This window comes from Chelonoidis abingdonii, chromosome 6, assembly GCF_003597395.2.
Source record: "Chelonoidis abingdonii isolate Lonesome George chromosome 6, CheloAbing_2.0, whole genome shotgun sequence".
Lineage (NCBI taxonomy): Eukaryota > Metazoa > Chordata > Testudines > Testudinidae > Chelonoidis > Chelonoidis abingdonii.
This window is the reverse complement of record NC_133774.1, coordinates 132,873,392-132,888,732: the sequence shown is the minus strand read 5'-3', so window position 1 is coordinate 132,888,732 and position 15,341 is coordinate 132,873,392. Positions and strand designations below refer to the sequence as shown.

Genomic DNA, 15,341 nt, shown 5'->3' with positions numbered 1-15,341 from the left:
CAAGCATGCTAGGGGGCACCCCTAGACGTTTGGGGTACACAGTAACCCCAATAATTACACATGCTTATTGGAGTTTGTGCCTGTTTACCTTTAAAGTAACTGTACTTTCCCCACCCCCGCAAGAATAAGAAAAAGCAGAAAGAACAGGAGTACTTGGGGCACCTTAGAGACCAACAAATTTATTTAGTCTCTAAGGTGCCACAAGTACTCCTGTTCTTTTTGCAGATACAGACTAGCACGGCTGATAATCTGAAAGAAAAAGTAAGACGTTATTCCAAAAAGCTTTAGTAACCAAATATCAAGGAGTTATAACAGATAAGAGAATTAGATTCACTCAGACCACTCCAGAAATGCAAAGTAGCCATAAACTTGGCCTTTCAACTGTCCCCTTAGACTGGGTTTTTGGCTGCTTTGCATCACTAGAATGGCCCAAAGCAGCCAGCGGATGGTGGTAAATCAGACATTCTAGCTCCAGTACTTCTTGTGTGAAGTTCCTTTGATTAGTCTGTGATTTGTGTTTTAGGACTAACTGCAAAGTGCTTTTAAAATTATATTAGGACAACTCCTTATTGGTTGGGGGCTACAGTATATATTATTTGATTGTAGTTTAAGTGCTAGCAGTTTGGAGATGATATTTTAATCATTATTCTCGATCGAGGGGATCTGGCCATGAAACAAGTGTCCAGAGGTCATCAGGTAAAGCCAAAGTCTGACCATCTTTAGGAAACGCAGCAAGACCTGATTCTTTGAAAATGACTCCCATCATAAGAATGACACTTCCTTCAGTCCAACCAGCTCCTACAATGATGGGTGGCAGTATAAAATCCTAATACCAATAGTACAAGAGCCATAAATGACAAGGGATGGTATTTGGGGGAGTTAAAGCCTTCTGTATCCTCTTCCTTTTACGTGTGATTCTGTGTGGTGACCATATGCTCCCACACTGAGGTATCATACTGCACATAGGAAAACGATCCTCGTTTTTTTCTATTTTCGCTGTGTTGTTGTGATGTGAGCTGCTAGCAGTGAAGGTGAATTATTAGAACAGTAGCTCATGAGAGCTATTTTATTTTTAAAACATGTTTTCAAGTGGTGTTAGGGAGAGCTAAAGAGTAGAGGATAGTGAAACACCATAGGCTTCTGAGTAAGCTTGGCTTCGCTGGCTTTTTCATGTACGCTTCCTCTCTGAGGAGGTGTCAAGAAAAACGGGAGTATAAAGAGGATGTGACAAAGCAGAGTGAGATGAGGGAGTAGAAATGGGAGTGGAAATAGAACGGGACTGTAGAAATAGGCACTCAAGGTAAAAGTACTGAAATGATTGATTCCAATAGCACACACTTAATCTCGGTCAAGCTGGTAGACAAAGAACTTTTAAGGATTAAAGAGATGATGACAGTACCTGCCACTGTGGGACAAAGGAGAATTAATAAGATTATGATGAGATGAAGAAGGTGGAACAAGATGAAAAATGCTCATAATTATAGTCTCCAAAGTATTAATTAGGAAACCCGTGATACGTGGCGAAGTGCAGAGAGGAATGGGGGATATGAAGAGGCTCTGCTCCTTTGAAGGCACCTTGTACACAGGGTTTCATCCCCAGGGGTAGAAAGGGCAGAACTCCCCAGCTCTTAAGGTACGTCTACACTGCAGTCACCCGGTGCGGTTGCAGCTCGTGTAGACATACCCGAGCTAGATTTCATCTAGCTAGCTCAGGTACCAGAGCAGTGAAGCTACAAGGTCAGCCTATACTGAGCATGCACTGCCTGGCTTCTCGGCTCCAGTGCTCAAGCCAGCTGGATGAAAGCTAGTTTGGGCATGTCCACATCAGCTGCAGTCACACACCATGACTGCCGGGTAGACGTACCCTTTGAATTCTCACGTCTGCGGCTTTGGTAGTGGGTACGCCACCCACTGCCAAGAGGTTCACTTTTAGCAGCCGTGGCCTTGGCTCCTGCCAGAACCTTGTGTGGGTTTGTCTCCACAGCAACCCGAGGTGTGACTGAGGCTAAGGGAGATATACCTGAGCTAGCTTTACTTGTGCTAGTGTGGCTAAAAATAGCAATATACATGCAAAGCGCGGGTTTCAGCACATGTGGGACCCTAGGTACATAGTCACATTACTAGCCCATGCTGGGGTCCGTTCTTCCACAGCTATACTGCTATTTTTGTCATTCTAGCTAGGTTAAAGCTAGGCAGAATGGCTACCCTAGCTTCAATCTCATGTCTGACTGCAGTGGAGACATACCCTTAGTTGGCTCCTAAATCCACAGGAAGCAGGAGCTCTCCCTGCAAATGTAAACGCTGTGATCACAGTTTTTAAAAGGGAACTGCATGGAAACCCTCCCCTGGGCAGGACAGGAGGAAAATCCACTGTTGGGAGCAACGCTCCACCTTTGAACAGAACCCTGAACTCTGAGGAGAGGAGTGGGCCTTTGTGTGACACTTTTCAAAGCAGGGAAATGACAGGTCAGCAGTGTCCCTTTAGAGACATCACCCACACAGGATGCCTGGGAGAGTACAGACGGATGATTCGCCATAAACAAAAGTAAGTATTGCTAGTAAAGCAATTCCACCAAAAAGCACCTTCTTCTTTTACTTTAAGGCACGAAATCGTCTGAATATCCACAGGCAAAAATTTCAGAGGCAGAGCAGAGACGCTTCTCCTTTAAGTATGCAATTTCCTGGCAGGTATCTACAGCTGTGGTTCTCAACCTATTTACCATTGTGGCCGCATCTATTTGGGCATGAGGATGTCAGCTCTGTACTGAATGGGCTGCAAGCAGCCGGCAGGTTGAGATCTTGAGATACAAACACCCAGATTTCCACCCACAAGACAATGGCAGGTGTAAACTGCACAGTAGTAAACTGCAACCTCCAAGAGATGGTTGCCCTTCTGAAAAGCTTATGCAGAATGTACAATAAAGGCAAGTTAATGCTAATACGAGAGCTTGCTTTATGCATTCCTTAACTTTTCTATGTTTAAATATGTGACAGCCTAGCATTAACATTAACATAGGGTTTCTTTTCCGCATTTAATATAATAGGTGAGCTTTGACTACCTTGACTGGCAGTGATAGATCATTCCCTGCTATTTTAAAAATGAACATTTTTGAATTTGCCTTTGCAAAAGATTTCAAAATGTGCACTGTCATCATGATTTTAAAAAAGGACTTGGAGGGTCTTTTTGCTAATATAGTCATTCCAATTTAATCATCTCCCCAAGCTTGGTACAATGAGCCACTTGTATTTCTGTTAGAGCTGGGGGTGGCAAACAGAAGCACTGTCACAGGCCAGAAATATCACAGACTTCATAATACTGTATACGTGTGATGTAAGCTTTGGTTTCCTTTTATTTAAAATGGGTCAGCTTTTGATTCCTTGGCTAATTTTTTCTTCCGATTCATGCTTCAGCACAGCCTCACTAATAGACTAAACTGACTTACCTATCCTTTGGAATTTGGTGTAATTTAGAGCTCTCAGAATGGAAGAGATGGGAAGTTTGTGTTACATAAAGCTAACTGATTATCACAAGACATTTCTTTCCTGTGGTTCACATTTTGTAAAAGAAAATGAAAAAATAAAAACCACATGCACCCCCCTGAGCTAATGAATCAAGGTACTGAACCCTGACATAGTCTAATATCAGATATTTTAGTTGATGGCAGCCTACAGTCAGAGAATAAAAAAATCTTCCTTGCACTAAATGCATAAAATGCAATTTTTCTCTAAAAAGAAACTCTGTAAAAATTGCAGCTTCTTAACTGATACAGTTTGAGTTATACCTGCTTACATTAGTGACAAAAATATTTCTACTTTTGACTTTTGCTACCCTGCAGAGCCAACACTGCTCAGAGAGAGAGCTAGATTCTACTCTTTGGGCATCGTCAATGGTAATTGTTTACTACTGAGTTCCACTCACAGTCAACTAGTTACCCTTTTGGCATGGAAGGGAATGGCGCTTGTATCACATAAGACAAATGGGCGAGGCTAGGAAAGAAACAGGCTTGGCTCTCAGATCTGAGGCTGACTTTTCAGGGCTGGCAGGGAGAAGAATGTCCATGTCGCATGTAAACCAAGCACATTTGATCTAGAAGTCAGCAAAAGACAATACACAAGTCATTTCACAATGCTATTTCACAGGATCACTTCTCAGAGTAGAACTGCACTTTAGGTGCCAGTGGAGATACTTGCTGGTGCACTTAGTCACCGGAGAGACTTTAACAACTTCTGCTGTGGAGGTTTACAGTTGCTCTGTACTTGATCTATAACAGAGAAATAACAGGGGAATAACAGAGAAATAGTCACTCATTTAAAATGACTCAATTCCTTACCATAGAAGAGAAAGGCTTTTGTCATGTGATTATGCTGGTAGGTCCTCTGGATAGTAAAGAAACAGACATCCGGTCCACATTGACCTAATCTCCCAGTCTCGCCAGTCAGCGGGGACCACCAAAGCAGGATAGGGTATCTGTCCGCATCTAAAACTCTCCTGGTATTGCTGTAGAGTTCCTGTTTATTAAAAAACTGATATGCATGTTTCTGCTGCTCCTCCAGTTTTAATGAACCATCTTGTAAACTGGAGACTTTTATCTTCCTTTCAGACTTGCCCAGTTCAAGAACCACCTTTGGAGAAAAACACATACATTTTAACTTGCATGGCCAGGGACATAGAGTTTGGCTAGCAGACGCTAATTTCCTTGTGGAAAGTTTGTTGGTGAAATGCAGCCATCTCTTGGGGGACTTTGGCAGCTGTTTAGTAGCATTAAGCAGCACTTCACGGCTGTTTTAGTATAGGAGGTGAAAAATACTATACCCATTTGAAACTGTAAAGGGAATTTAAGTAGACAAAGTAAATTATTCAGCCTGAAGCTGGTGAGGGCCCCTTTGGTTTATAATATACCTTCTGCTGTCTGACTGGTAAAGACTTACAAAATGGAGGGTGGCCCATTTTTAAAATTAGCCCTGCCTTATCATAAGCATAATTCCTAATTCTGAACCTTAGAGTCCAAAATGTGGGTGCCTGCATGAAACCTCCAAGCTTAATTACCAGCTTGGATCTGATAGCGCTGCCACCAGCCAAAAATTTCCAGTGTTTGGCTCACTCTGGTCTCCCCAAAACCTTCCCTGGGGGGACCCCAAGACTCAGATGCCCTGAGTCTTACCACAAAGGGAAATAACCCCCCTCCCCTTGTCTTCTCTTTACTTCCTCCCCAGGCTTCCCCTCCGTGGGTTATCCTGGAAGATTACTGTACTTAAACTCCTTGAATTACAAAACAGAGAGGGCAATTTACCTTCCCCCCTCCTTCTTTTTCCCCCTCCCAGTCTTTCCCTGAGAGAGACCGTAATCCTGGCACAGGGATTTCTATCCCCTAGAGCCTCACTTAGAAAAGAAAATCCAACAGGTTTTAAAAAGAAAAGCTTTATATAAAAAGAAAGAAAAGACATAAAAATGCTCTCTGTGTCAAGATAACAATATACAGGGTCAATTGCTTAAAAGAAAAATATGAATAAACAGCCTTATTCAAAAAGAAATACAATTTAAACATCCCAGCAACTACACACATGTAAATACAAAAAAAACCAATAAAAGCCTATTGTTTTTTCTACTTTTGTACTCACAACTTGGAAACTGAAGATTAGAAGCTGGAAGATAGAAAGATCCCTCTCATAGCCGAGAGACAGACAAAAGACCCACACAAAGGGACACACACACAAACATTCCCTCCCTGAGCTTTTAAAAATCCGATTTCCTGATTGGTCCTCTGGTCAGGTGTTTGGTTCCCTTTGTTAACCCTTTACAGGTAAAAGAAACATTAACCCTTAGCTATCTGTTTATGACATGCCTGTTACAGGCATGCTCTAGAAAAGGGAGGTGTCAGAAAACAATGAAATTACAAAAGAAGAGGCAAGTAGATGACGCTCAAGAATACACAAAATTGCCCCGGGTTTTGTAGGAACACTAAAACCTTGTTACGTTTCACTGTAAATGGTTCTTTGTGCACAGGGCGAAGGATGAGATTGCTTAATAGTTGGGGGCAGGGCGAGGGTTACACTCTAATATCTATGATTATATAATTCAGCTCCTGGCCAGACCAAATGAACCTGCTTAGCTTGTGAGAGCTATTGAGACTGCAGCCTAAAGGAGTCTGACTGCAAGCCAAGACTGACTTACATTAGCCTTGGTTGCTGTCTATTAATAAAGGCCAGTCTGGTCTAAGGCAGCAGCAAATTAAGATACTGCCATGCCGGTTCAGCTGTGCCAGCTGGCATGGTGTGAGGCAGAGCCACGTCCCACTGCTCTCCTCCCAGCTGCTCTAGGTGGAAGGAAGTGAGCATACAGCAGACTGAGAGATCCTGGAGGGCGGAGAGGAGGGGCTCAGACTTTAGGAGAAGAGGACCAGCAAAATGCATGACAAAAACCAATTGGGGCAGGAAAGGGGAAATGAAGCCCCAGCTTTCTCCAGGGGAAGAAGAACTGCCCTGAAGATACTGCAGGAGGAATGGCCTGTTTTCTGCTGCCCAAAGATGTGCTAATTAAATATACTCTGCAATAGGTAAGATTATTTATATATCATGGAAAAAGATGAGCATATTTATCTTTCATATGAGACTTTTTTGCTGGCCTGACACTGTGCTTCCTACCACCATAAATGGCCATTGGGTCAGTACAGACTTGGAAGGAAGAATGCCAGTTACTGAGTCACCATCACCATTCATGGCAGCGCCTAGGTTTCCCTGGTGGTCTACTGTCCAAGAACTTAACAAGTGACCCTGCCTACCTCATGGGAGAATACAAGCCCCAGGCTACTATGGAATGGCTGCAGGTCCAAACAGCCAGGATTTAGGAGTTTTGTGATACTATGATCGAAGGACAGTGCATTGGAGACAATGCTCCAGGAGACACCTAGCTCTGAGAACACTTTCTTAACTCTAAAAAAAACAGGAGTACTTGTGGCACCTTAGAGACTAACAGATGTATTTGAGCATAAGCTTTTGTGGGCTACAGCCCACTTCTTCGGATGCACAGAATGGAACATATAGTGAGGAGATATATATACACATACAGAGAGCATGAAAACGTGGGAGTTGTCCTACCAACTCTGAGAGGCCAATTAAGTAAGAGAAAAAACTTTTGAAGTGGTAATCAAGATAGCCCAGTACAGACAGTTTGATAAGAAGTGTTAGAATACTTACAATGGGGAGACAGTCAATGTTTGTAATGGCTCAGCCATTCCCAGTCTCTATTCAAGCCTAAGTGTGATTGTATCTAATTTGCATATCAATTTGAGTTCAGTAGTTTCTCACTGGAGTCTGTTTTTGAAGCTTTTCTGTTGCAAATTGCTACCTCAGGTCTGTTATTTAGTGACTAGACAGGTTAAAGTGATTCTCCTACTGGTTTTGAATGTTATGATTCCCTGATGTCAGATTTGTGTCCATTTATTCTTTTGCGTAGAGACTGTCCAGTTTGGCCAATGTACATGGCAGAGGGGCATTGCTGGCACATGATGGCATATATCACATTGGTAGATGTGCAGGTGAATGGGCCCCTGATGGCATGGCTGATGTGATTAGGTCCTATGATGATGTCACTTGAATAGATATGTGGACAGAGTTGGCATCGGCTTTGTTGCAAGGATAGGTTTCTGGGTCAGTGTTTTGTTAAGTGTGTGTGGTTGCAGGTGAGTATTTGGTTCAGGGTGGGGGATTGTCCTGTAAGCAAGGACAGGTCTGTCTCCCAAGATCTGTGAGAGTGAGGGATCATCTTTCAGGATAGGTTGTAGATCTTGATGATGCGCTGGAGAGCTTTTAGTTGGGGGCTGAAGGTGACAGCTAGTGGTGTTCTGTTATTTTCTTTGTTGGGCCTGTCTTGTAGGAGGTGACTTCTGGGTATTCGTCTGGCTCTGTCAATCTGTTTTTTCACTTCAGCAGATGGGTATTGTAGTTTTACGAATGCTTGATAGAGATCTTGTAGGTGCTTGTCTCTGTCTGAGGGATTTGAGCAAATGCGGTTGTATCTTAGAGCTTGGCTGTAGACAATGGATCGTGTGGTGTGTCCCAGATGGAAGCTGGAGGCATGTAGGTAAGTATAGCGGTCAGTAGGTTTCTGGTATAGGGTGTATTTATGTGATCATCGCTTAGTAGCACAGTAGTGTCTAGGAAATGGACCGCTTGTGTGAATTGATCTAGGCTGAGGTTGATGACGGGATGGAAATTATTGAAATCATGGTGGAGTTCCTCAAGGGCTTCTTTTTCATAGGTCCAGATGATGAAGATGTCATCAATGTAGTGCAAGTAGAGTAGGAGCGTTAGGGGATGAGAGCTAAGGAAGCGTTGTTCTAGGTCAGCCATAAAAATGTTGACATACTGTGGGACCATGTGGGTACCCGTAGCAGTGCCGCTGACTTGAAGGTATATACTGTCCCCAAATGTGAAATAGTTGTGGATGAGGACAAAGTCACAAAGTTCAGCCACCAGGTTAGCTGTGACATTATCGGGCATACTCATGCTCCCTGTATGTGTATATGTATCTCCTCACTATATGTTCCATTCTATGCATCCGATGAAGTGGGCTGTAGCCCACGAAAGCTTATGCTGAAATAAATTTGTTAGTCTCTAAGATGCCACAAGTACTCCTGTTCTTTTTGCAGAAACAGACTAACATGGCTGCTACTCTGAAACCTTTCTCAACTCTGTGAACTGTGTCAGGGCTTCCTGGCCACAATTTGCAGTCAGTAGCTGAGTCCAAACTTATTAATGATTTTAGACATCTTTAAACATGCATCAGAATTTCATTTGTCTGGAGGTGAAGGGCTACTGATGAATGCCTATAAATAATAGTAATAAAAAAGTAGAAAGATCAGACTTTAAAGGGATTGTGGCCTTTTGTCTTCATTTTTTATATAAAATGCCATAATTATTAGTATCACTGAAAGTTTTCTAAGCCCTTATTACCCACATTGAGTCTTTGCCATTGGGTTTTGTCTTTTCTCCTTGTTTTGTAAGGAAGTTATTAACTCATTTACCTTTCCCCTCCAGCCCTGTGCTCTCAGTGAAGTACCCAACTAATAGAAATTCTTTACACGGATTCTTCCAAAAGTGTTATTTATTAATGAAAATATTCAGGGCCTTTAATGGCATCTTTGTCCTGCCAGAATTGTGTAACAGTTGGAGTCAACCACATCCATCTCTTTTCCCTCCCTTCCCCTGAGAGAACTCTTCAGCTACCCAGTCTGAGGATTAACAGTACCTGGATCGTAACAAGAAGGAAAAAGAAGGCCATAAAGCAGAAGAAAGATGCCCAAAGTCTCTTCTTCCCAATTCTAATCATGCTGCGCTCCCAGGCACACAGAGTGCCAACTGGTGGTCAAGGCCTGTTATAATGGATACCAGCTCCTCCTGCAGCGTCAGTCATTCCTGCCGTCCCTTCACATTCTGTCATTGTTTTTCTCAATAGCCACAGCTGCTCAGAAGGAGGCTCCATCAAGGACTGTATTCCAGGCTCAGTATTTGGTTCAGTGTCTAGACAGGACTGTGTTCTCTGTAGACATCAGAGCAGCGTTTTGAACCAAAGATACCTTGGAGGTGGATGCACTAGCTAAATCAAACACAGAGTGAAAGGGCAAATATTAGAAACCTATGTGCTGTAAACAAAAGTGCAGTTAAAATTAGTACCAGATGGAACATTGAGATGCACTTAGCTGATACCTTTACTACATACGTTTCAGATAGAAGCCAGGCCTGCAAAGCACACTAACGAACTAAACAGTGCCTGATTCTCCACAGATATGAACTGCATAGGCATTGATCTGTGTGCAAAATGGGTATAAAATACCTGTAAAAACACCTATGTCACTGAACGGAGGATTCTGATTTGCACTCTCTGTACACAGGTGTAAATGACCAGGGCTTGACAATTTACCCAACACCTACGAGCATGGGAACTAATAACAAGAGAGAGAAATACCTCTATCTGCCCCATAAGAAACCATTTATTATTACTTGTCCTTCCTATCCAGACAGTGCCTAGAGACCCCCCTTGTGGACATCACCAGCTAGAGAGGATTAAAGCACCCACTAGGTTGCTCTACTCTGCGCCTGGCTGGCCTCAAACTGACCCTGGAATCATGGAGCTACGACCGGCTCCTTTGTGAACCCCCCTCGGACAGAGACCAACACCTACAAAATCTTCACCAAGCATTCTCAAAACTACGATACCCGGACGAGGAAATAAGGAAACAGACCAACAGAGCCAGACGTGTACCCAGAAGCCTCCTACTGCAAGACAAACCCAAGATAGAAACCAACAGAACTCCACTGGCCATCACATACAGGAGAGCGCGGTTTGCCACGCTCCGGCGGAGAGCTGGGGCTTGCGGAGCTCTGCGGGGAGAGCGGGAGAGCAGGTTTGCCGCGCTCCGCCGCGAGACGGTTTCTGATGCTCCCGCATTAAGACCGCGCTTGCGGGTTGCCGCGCTCCGTCCGTATGGGCGGCGGAGAGCGGGAGAGCGGCTGTCGGAGCTCCGGCCGGAGAGCGGTGGCTTTAATAGACTGCATTGTATTATTTCATTACGACTTTGGCCTGTTTACTGTTTGTACACAGGGTAAGAATTGCGACAAAACATATCATGCCCAACTGATTGATTTTGGAATTCTATTTTTTCCATGAAACTGAATACCCAGCGATCATACAGAAAAAGAGAGATTAATAAACATAAGGACATTATAGCAAGAGGATAGCAGGCCTGTAATTTAGTTTCTCTTGCTGATGCTATTATAAAACACAATCTGCAGTTGGTGTTTTTGACATCAGTAAAATCTGGCGATAGAATTATAGCTTAAATCAATCTGGGAATTCTAGAATGCCAGAAATCAAAATCACCGACAGAAAACAACCTACAGAGTTCAAACAAGAAGCTCTGTTCCTTAGACTAATAAAATGAGTCTATTTCATAATACTATGTTTTATCAGATTCCCCCGCATTACACCTAGTGCACTATATATACTAAACTTATACACCATGAGCGGATCAGATCTCCTACTCCTCCTCTTATAGAAAAGAACAAAGTCCTAGTACACTGATGGAAACAAAAAAAAAATTAAGGTACTTAAAACAAAAACAAAATGGCCTTATAAAGTTTGTTTAAACTGTAATAATAAAAAACAGTTGCAATTACAGCATCCATCACTCATCCAAGGACTTGCCATAGTAACAAGAGAGGGAAATAATCACCGTATCCCCCCTTCCTGTTTACTGTGCCTTGTATTTTTAATAAAGGATTTTCTTGTCTATTTATTCACTGTTTATTATTACAGAACTTTAAACATTATACAAGTAAAAATAGGAACTGCAATAATCGAACACCACTGCATAACTGCTGGAGCAATCTCTTAAATGCAGTGGAACGGCACCCAACATTACTTGCTTCAGCCTCAAATGCTCCTTTAAAGCATCGCCTTATCCTTGAGCACTGTGCTGGCCTCTCATGTCGCCTGCTCTCTGACTGCTTCAAATTCACGCCTCTCAGGCGCTTGAACCTCGGAGGTCCCATCGGTAATAAGGTTTCACCCTCCCATTCACAGAATATTATGAGGATTACAGCACGCGGTTATATCGCGGGATGCTGCTTTCCCCCACGTCCAGCTCCCGTCGTAAGACTTTCCATCTCCCCTTTAAACGGCCATAAGCGACGCTCCAACGCATTCGTGCCACCGCTCAGCCTGTAGTTGATACTGGTCCTTGCTCAATGTCAGCTTCCCTTCGTTTTCATGACAAGATTAACGGGGGAAGCGGGGGTCTCCAGGATCACAATGGGCATTTCGTACGCCCCCACTTGATCTTACGGTTGGGAAAAGTCCCTGCCTGCCAGCTTCTATGCCACTGTTCCGTAAAGATGCAATGCATTCTGCACCTTTCCAGCCATTCCTGTGTAAATGCATGAAACGCCGACGGTGATCCATCAAGCCCTGGGAGAACCATCAGAGAATACCCCTTCCGATAATTACTTCGGATGCAGTGGTGCCAGATACGATATGCTCCCATCTATGCCTCCACAGTAGGAACCCATTTGAGGCAAGCCATCCACAATGTCCTGCACATCCCCAGACACTGCGTTGTCTAATCTAGGATGCCCGATATATGGCCCTGCATAACTTGCCTATCCCATATTTCCAGATGTCGGACTTCCCACTCCAAACTGGTTCGGGAACCTATAGTATATTATCTGGCCTCCGATAACGGTAGCTGTCTGAGGTTGCAGCTCCAGACGCAATGACCACACCGACTTCTTTCCCACTGACAGGGAGCTGCTCAGTCTCGTTCATTGCCCGCCAGTTTGGGCAGTCAGCACACATCTCATGACGAGTGGCTTGTCGCATCTAAAAGATTCTGACACCACGCTGCTGCATCCCAGACGGCAAGACATGCTAGATCCCCCACTCAGTACTTGTTCCCGAGCCCAAAGGTGCGTTCCACGCTGCAGCACCGTGTCTGTTCTGCGACAAGCAACTTATTCTAGCCAGCCGATGTCAGCAGCATCGTATTCTCATCTGAGCTCTCACTTACCACTACTGGGAGCCATAAGGAATTTAGATCAACTCCATACTGATGTGCTGGCAACATTCTCATCATGCAGACATTCTAACAGCTCAGAGTGGCTCCATTCTTACTTGAAATCACACGCGATCAGAATCACAATGCACAATATGGCCTGAATAAGGGACAGCGTAGCCCTACGGTGTGAAAACAGAAGTCGCGAATGACCCACTCCTTCCGTTCCCCTTCCCACACCCCAGCACAAATTGGGACGAGTGCCTCTGATGGGATAGCTGCCACTGCAACCACTCACAACACGCTGCAACTGGTGCAAAGTTGAGCACACTTGCAGCATGCGTGGTCGCTGTCAGTGTGGACACACTGCGCCTGCCTTACAAAACCAGCCTGTGTACGACGCACAGGTTAACGCCAGCCGCTGGCGTAGAAACAAACTGCAATGCATTAGACAAGGCCCTATATTCCTTTATATCTATAATATATTATCCTCCATTCACACGATCCTTCAGACAAGTTCTGTGTGTATGACTATCTTATACTTTATCCAGCCCTTAAGTTGCTTGTGAGCAGAATACTGGCACGCGTACTCTGTACACAGAGTGTGAGCTGAGTCACGATCAGGTGCACCTGACTGCTCCTGATGATGGCTGGCAGCAAAGCCATAGACTCACAAGTCTGCAGTCTTCACGAGTGCCAGCCTTTAAGGATGTTTCTCCTTATCGTTATTCTATGGAGTGCTTCATTCTGCTGCTTGTTAAATCAGATCAGCAGGGCTGGCTCCGTGTTGCAGCAAGAAGTTACCCAAATCTTCACGCACCCTTCTTTCTTTCATGCTGATTTTTTGGATTCAAATCATATTACGTTTGCTTGGCCGTGGCTTCTGTTTGCAATTGATTCACCCATCAACTGACAGGGTTGACTTTCACCTTTGATCCTGCTTTGAGCTGTCCTTCTGTTGTTCTTTTTCCTTGTCTTTTAGGGTGGATGCGTTTTACTTTTTTAGGCTGTTTGTCTACGTCTTCAGCCATTGCGTTAGTTGAACTTTATGCATCAGACTGAGTGGGGCGATGGCATTTCCAGTCATCCATACATCCTCTTCATCACATCTAAACTAACTAATAAATTACAGCAAGGTTTGCCCAAAAATGAAGTTGCGAGGAAGCTTCTTTTACAAAGTAAGTGATGTTTTACAAAGTGCGTCAGTTTGAATTTACAATATGGTTTCCCTGCCTCTGCGCAGTCGGGCTATTACTGCCAAACCATCAAACTGAACTCTGCCTGTCTCTTAAAATCTCCTCCATCCTTCCTGCGGTGTTAGAGAGATGTTTGCATGTATAATCGTAATTCAAACCCATTTTAAAACACTCACTCCACTTATTAAAAGCTTCTCCAACCTTCATTTTTGCAAACCTTCTGCTTTATTTATTATTTTTTAGAGTGTGATAGGCCATTAATGGATGATGGAATCACCTCCAGCCCCAGCCTGTCCTGCTGAGATAAAAGCGTTCAACTACCCAAGGCTGAAGACCCTAGACCTAACAAGCCCTTAAACAAAAGTAAAAAGCCATCCACCTAAAAAGAAAAGGACAAAGAACAAACAGAGATGCCTCAAGCCAGCTCAAGCCTGAAGTCACACTGCATGTTGCTGGGTGATCATCCTAAACCCAGAGCCACCTGACACAGCAAGACAGTAAGACTTTGATCCAAACTAAAAGCTGTAAAAAAAAGGGTGAAGATGAGAGACTTTGGAACATTTCTGCCAACACGGAGCCAGCACCTGCTGATTACTTAACTAACCAGCAGAATGATAGCAAAACTCCCTGAACCAACAAGCGAAAAACCCTATAAACTGCGACTCTGAAGACCTGAGGACTTGAGCTATGTTCTGGCTGCCGAGCTCCAGGAGCATCAGTGCACCTGACCCGCACTCAGCTCCACTCTTGTTACATGGTTACGCTGGCCAGTATTTCTGTCACAATGCCAACTTTAGCTGTAACATAATATCTAAAACGTTGTTGCTGATGATTGTGTGAATGCGAGTATATATATATTATAATCATAGCGAATAGCGCCTTTCCTACATCTTACGTTGGCCACGCTGGCCGTTACAGCTTGTCGCTTACAGGCTCATGGTGCATTAACGAGGCCAGCGCCTGCAGTTACTTGTCCACTTGTACTTACAGGACGACAGCCTGCAGTGTCCACACTTGCACCAGTTGCTACGCTTCACTCTTGGATGTGCCATTATGCTGGGCAGCTACCACAGAGCACCTCATCCCAATTGTCTGCTGGTGTGGCAAGCGTGAAGTCGGTCACTTTCCGCTTCCTTTTCCACAAGCACCTGTTTGCGATCGCTTCCCTTTCAGCCATTGGTTCCATTGTATTCTTCGTGATTTCAGTAAAAAGAGCCCGAGCTGTCTTAGAATGTTGCTGATAATCATTGCCAGTCAATCCGTCGTGCAGTTGATACTTTCCTTATTGCTCCAAAGAACATGAGAGCCTCAATATGAAAAGATGCTGTGACGTTGCTGACACTAAATTGTTGTCGCAGTAACGGAGTGCTCTGCAGCGTGGCGCCACCTTTGGGCTCGGGGAAACGATACTGAGTGGTGGGATCACATCTCCTGCAAGATCTGGATGACAAGCAGTGCCGCAAACTTAGATCGCGAAAAGCCACTTTCATGGGACTGTGTCTAGCTCGCCAACCCTGCAGCGCAACTGACACGAGACTTGAGACTGCCCTGTCAGTGGAGAAGCGCGGTGCTAATTGCAGTTCGAAGCGCAAACTCC

General features: G+C 44.2%; 1 protein-coding gene across 2 annotated transcripts in view; it reads right to left on the bottom strand.

Moving 5' to 3' along the window:
* POFUT3 (protein O-fucosyltransferase 3) overlaps positions 1 to 15,341 on the bottom strand; it is a 35,084-nt gene that overhangs the window by 11,363 nt on the left and 8,380 nt on the right. For both annotated transcript variants that reach the window (XM_032780309.2, XM_075067424.1), the window contains exons 2-3: positions 9,248 to 9,595; positions 4,332 to 4,623 (exon numbers count right to left, since the gene is read on the bottom strand). In XM_032780309.2, the coding sequence (XP_032636200.1) occupies positions 4,332 to 4,623; positions 9,248 to 9,328 (373 nt within the window). In that variant the 5' untranslated portion in view covers positions 9,329 to 9,595. The remainder of the gene's footprint in view (positions 1 to 4,331; positions 4,624 to 9,247; positions 9,596 to 15,341) is intronic.